The sequence below is a fragment of the Podarcis erhardii genome (assembly GCF_964252035.2).
Source record: "Podarcis erhardii genome assembly, contig: HAP1_SCAFFOLD_385, whole genome shotgun sequence".
Classification (NCBI taxonomy): domain Eukaryota; kingdom Metazoa; phylum Chordata; class Lepidosauria; order Squamata; family Lacertidae; genus Podarcis; species Podarcis erhardii.
In genome coordinates this window covers 37,837-43,334 of record NW_028292780.1, presented here as the reverse complement: position 1 = coordinate 43,334, position 5,498 = coordinate 37,837, and the positions used below count along the sequence as shown (strand labels likewise).

General features: G+C 38.9%; 1 protein-coding gene across 1 annotated transcript; it reads right to left on the bottom strand.

Annotated features, from left to right (window-relative positions):
• Positions 1 to 1,705: 1,705 nt before the first annotated feature.
• On the bottom strand, positions 1,706 to 5,175 carry LOC309334367 (ADP-ribosylation factor-like protein 2; the record flags this gene model as incomplete). Its single annotated transcript, XM_081882353.1, has 4 exons — positions 1,706 to 1,786; positions 2,460 to 2,622; positions 4,146 to 4,256; positions 5,111 to 5,175. Coding segments are annotated over 4 exons (420 nt in total), but the record flags the coding sequence as incomplete, so codon positions are not given.
• Between the last annotated feature and the right edge of the window lie 323 nt (positions 5,176 to 5,498).

Genomic DNA, 5,498 nt, shown 5'->3' with positions numbered 1-5,498 from the left:
AACGCCTGTCAAAGCAGCAGCAATTATTATATATCGGAACAGACATCAACACCAGCGCGATTCCGTAAATCTCTCTTGGCAGCACAGGTGATTACGTGCTAGACACGCCTTTATAAAAAAGTAGCGCTCACAAAAATTCAAATTCACGCGAATATATATATATATATATATATATATATTGTCCAGGTTTTAAAAAAAAAAAAACACTTCTATATCATAGAATTTACACTAGGGAACTTATTCAAGAGTTTACTTTTCATATCTACGAAACATTTTGCCACAACGACTTGGATTGATGTAAAATATGAGCGGGCGTCACTCCACGTGTGTTCAAATTCAGTCGTTGTTTTCCAAGCAATTATCGCTCATTTCCACCTGCATGCTAAGAATATGCTACACTTTAAACCGCCCTTCTTTGAAGATTTTATATATATATATATACATATGTATGATATGCGGGTAATGCGTAATGCTGGATATTCTCGAGTACTACACGTATATAGTCACACGGACAAAAGTGGGTCCATAGAGTAGCATTACACGTGTTTTTTTAGTGACAGCTACCTAGTAGAAATCATCCATTCTTATACGTAGTAAAAACTAGCTTTTTTTTTACATATGATCGTATCAAGGGTGCACGCTGCGTAGACGAACGTTTGTTGACATCTAATATGCATTCACGGTTCACCTCCAGCACCGTACATTATTACCAGCAATCTGTAGAGGAACAAGCAGATAGTGGCACCAAATGAAAAAAACCGACGTCAAGTTTCCCACTCCAGCATGCAAGAGAGAGTAGAAAGGCTTAGCTACTTAATTGAATTCATGGCAGCAAACACTGGCTAGCATGTAGACCTCCAGGTATAATATCTCCAAAAAGCACTGTTTTGAACATAGGTTCGTTCCTCGTAAGATACTGTAGACGTATATTTTAACCTCTCGATAATTTTCTAGAAACAGCATGAGAAAAATTCAATCGTACCTGTGAGAAGATATACAAAGAGCTTGCTGATGTATTAGGCTACAGACACGCAGCATGAGACATTGTTTACGTCTATGTCTACGAAGAGGCATATGCATTTGTATATTTGTCTATATACGTGATATTATAATTAAGCATTAAAAGTGTAGTAGTATACACAGGTGCAAACAAGCGCAGCAGCAAAACAAATAGCACAGGGTCGACTGATCCGTTCCACCTGTGTGTAGAATAGGAAACCAAATCAGTGCAACGCGATTCAGAAAACAGGAACCGGGAAAAACCACAGGAGCAAAACTTTTTCATAAATTTATATTCGTGCCTTCGGCCCGCACCACAGCCTTCTAACTTCTACCTGTGTATACACGAACGGATATTTGTAAAAGAAATACTAGTTGAAGCAGGGAAGCTGTTTCCTCACTGAATGGCGTTCTAATGTCGAGTAAATCATTATGTATACCTCTTTTGAGAAGGCTTGAATATCAGTAGGAAACGCAGTTTTTTCTTTCATAGGCGTATTTATGGTAAACAGATGCGTGAATATTTTTGTGTAGTGCATACGTATAGGCATACTTGCACGGAAATAGATTTAATCCACACTTAAAATTTTATGTAAAAAAAATTGTATTCATGTTCACATATGTATATATACAAATAGATAAATATATTATTGCAAAGATGATGTACTTTCACGCATGATAGAAATGAGATCGCCCCACTACCTACCTTTGAAATTGCTGAACTAGTTGCTGCAGATGGCACGTCTTGTTTATTGGCAAATATCAGCAAAGTCGCTCCAGCAAGTCTCTGAATTTAAATAGGTTTTACGCAAAGAGGTGGTAGGAGCTACAATGGAGAGATACCCGCTCAAGCCTTGAGAACAATCATCAAGTTCTCTTTCCAGAAAAAGCGTGCCCAACGAAAACGAACCAGCGTTGAATATTTACGGCATTGGGAAGAGAAGCAGCGAAAGTCAGAATCTTCGGGTTGCCACTTAGTGCTTTAAAACAAATGAATTGATTTGTACGTTAGAAAAATGGATATATTCATACGTGTACATGTATATATGCATATGTATATTACACATACACACGGCCAGACACTTACATTAATGTACGGAATATCTGTTCATATGACGGATATAACAAGACACTTCGTTTCTCTACCCATGATTGTAGCAAAATATTACGCAGCACTTTCTCCATAAGTATTTGGTAAATGAAAAAAAAAAGTAATGCATTTTTCATGTGCCTCCACACCAGAGTCTGAGTATTATATTTTCGTGCAAATAGGCTATAGGCAGACGGAATGTTAAAAATAAGGTTACGGAGGCCATTTGCCACATGTGGATTTGAATCGAAAAATTTCACTGACGAGTGTAACAAAAAGCGCAAAACTAGTATCTGCAACAGCCGCGAAAAAACTCTAGTATGCGTCTCCTCAAATAGTAGTATCTTTTACTACCCCATAAAAAGGTTACCTCTTCTTTCATAAGTTTGTGAAGCTCCTCTCTACACACTTCCACGCGTTCAGCATCGGCTGAATCCACCACCCAGATAACTCCATCAGTTTCTTCAAAATAATTCCTCCAAAAAGAACGGATTGTACGCTGTCCTCCCACATCCCATATGTTCAGCTTGAAGCTGTAGTGCATCATCGCATAAATTTCGTTGAAGGTCTCGTGCTTTTCAAGAAGTAGCGTCATTATCTACGCTACTGCGGGTTGTAATGCCTTATTCTGCACCTCGTTTACAGCCTCAATTTGTCAGTCAATGAGATTCGACACTACCTTTCGAAAGAGATGAGCCCCCCTTCACTGTATACGTGCACTTCGAATCGGCTGTCCACAGCACTGAGGCTTTTCTGGCTCTTTATCATATATTACGTCTACCATACACCACGTTGCACATCCTGGTATTTAACCTACATTCGATTATTATACGGTATTAATTATACAATATCCAGGTAGGTGTAAATGGAATGATCATATGCGACATACTTACGTATATACACAATTATATCATACATATATATATATATATATATATACTAAAAAGATTTCGTTGTGCAGTAGTCCGATAAAGTAAGCAGCACGGAGCTAGTCATTTTGCATGTTATGTAAACAAAGTATTACTGGAAAAATATTTCAGACGCTGAGCTGCATAAAATGTACACAATAATTGCTATCTTCTCAATTTTACCTGTGTATGTGCATATACAACAATACATCGGCATGTATAGTGATTATTAAAGGCATTCACACAAATTCGTCGGCAAGTTAAGTGTAAGAGAAGCAGACTATATTTTTTTATATACTTCCTCAGAACTCCATAGGAAGTTCACATTCAAAAGAAGAAAAAAGCGATAGATCACCGCAGCTTAAAATTCTACGTTCAAAAAATCTGCCAACGTTGCGTTCGCTCAAAAAAACATAAGTACTGTTGAGCGTGTCGTAAACTTATGCAGCTTTTATATCTCATATGCCGTGTCCCTATTCAATCTCGCTTTCTTTTCCCGTCCCTTGAATCTCTGATTTCATTACTCTTTGGTTGACGCCTACCGTCTCGTTTTTCTGTCCCATAATGTCTGTTATCATGCTCATTTATTTTCCTGTTGGCATAAGATGTAGCCGAACTCATTATCTAAAAAATTCACTCAAATTTCATGTAACATTATACATATAAACATACACGCATACTTTAGATGCATTGCTTGATTCGATACAAATACATATATATATATATATATATATATATATATATATGTAGATACATATACATGTTCTCAGACACAGGTGTATAAATCTCTAGCCATAAACCTTTACTTCTATTATACATACAGAAGTATATAATTGTATAATACAGCTGTGTAGATGAACATGCCTCTATCAACCGCAGCAGTACATACAAACCAGCCGCTCAGAACTGTAAGAGTATCTGGAAGGCAATACCGCCAACAACTGCATCTTCATAAAAAGTCGCTGCAACAAAATGAATGAGCATGATTAGCTGCAGCGCCAAGTACAAGTCGTATCAAACTTCATTCTTATATCAGCAGCAGCAAAATGGTGTGCTGATGGCATCAGAGCCGAAGAAGAATAATTCCATTAGGCACAATTACAGCCGCACAGACACTTTTAAGAAGAAAAACCGATTGCGAAACGCACTCAAGAAACTGGAGAGTACTGATAGAGAACCCAACGGTGGGAGAGATAGTATCTGTGGGTTCCCCATTTAACTTCTTCACTATCGTCGTCTTCCCCGCGTTGTCGAGGCCGCTGCAATCAGACGAGACATAAAAGTGACTAATTTGGCACCGTTTCGTACGCAGGCAGAAAATTTTTAGCTCTCGGCCACTACGTATGTGCAGATATAACTGACAACCCTTTCTTATTCATATATACATATGTATATATATATGTATAAGTGTGTCAAACGCAAGTGAAGTGTTTACGATTCTACTTACTCTATCAGAACAAATATAATGACAGGCAGCATTTGTGGGCGCCCCTGCATACGATGTTTTTCAGTGCAAGAAACGAGGAAAACCTGGACTTTCATATCGATTCTACTGTATATACATACATACACATCAAATTGAACGTGTGCTATTTGTAGGCGGCTACTTCGGTGACAAGATACCTGTGACCACTTGCACAACTTTTCGGTTTTTGATGCTGCTTCGGCTGTGAAGTTGTCGCAGCAGCATTTCCTAGAGTGTCACAACAATATTAGGCACTGTCTTTGCTGTTGACTAACACCCGCTGCCAAGGAAAAGAAGATTTCTTTCAATGCAATCAGCGTCGCTGAATTAACATGAGCAGCGAGCAAATGGTTTCAGTGAGCTTCGACACACAGAATGTCTCCCTCCCTCTGTCTACATATACATAGATTTGACATGAAAACTTTCAAACAGGATTTTGGCGTTTCATTATTGGGCGCTCCCGATTAAAAAATGTGCATGAGGCAGCTTAAATGGTGAAGCACATTTATACTTCATTTTGCAGAAAGGTAGTTGCTTCAGCCGAATAGTTTTATACTCCTGTATCCGCGTCAGTGTATCCAACTGTGCTTTTAAGCTTGTATACAACTCTGTCAAGCGTTTGCACGCAGCAGCAGCAGCACAACTTACAGAATCAGTAGACGCAGCTCGCGTTCCTGCTGCTTTGTTTTGCGCAGCACTTTTAGGAGCACCATGGCAGTAAAATATTACTAAACCTGAAATAATTAGCATCCCCGACATGCAGGAGCAGCACATTTCAGCATGCACTTCATTGTGGCAGCGGCTCTCGCAACAATCGCAGCACGCACATCGCTGTAGCAAAAGCTTTCGCAAGAAGGGTTTGGTATACAAGCATCTTGAGCCACTAATAAGATGCGGAAATTGCAGTTGATTTAAGAGTAAATCTGCAGCTGCACGTCTACGCTCTTATGTTATCTTATCACAGCATTAAACAACAGCTTGGAATGTCTCGCGACAGACTGCAAGAAGTAAATTCTACAGCAGCCGCTGTTCGATA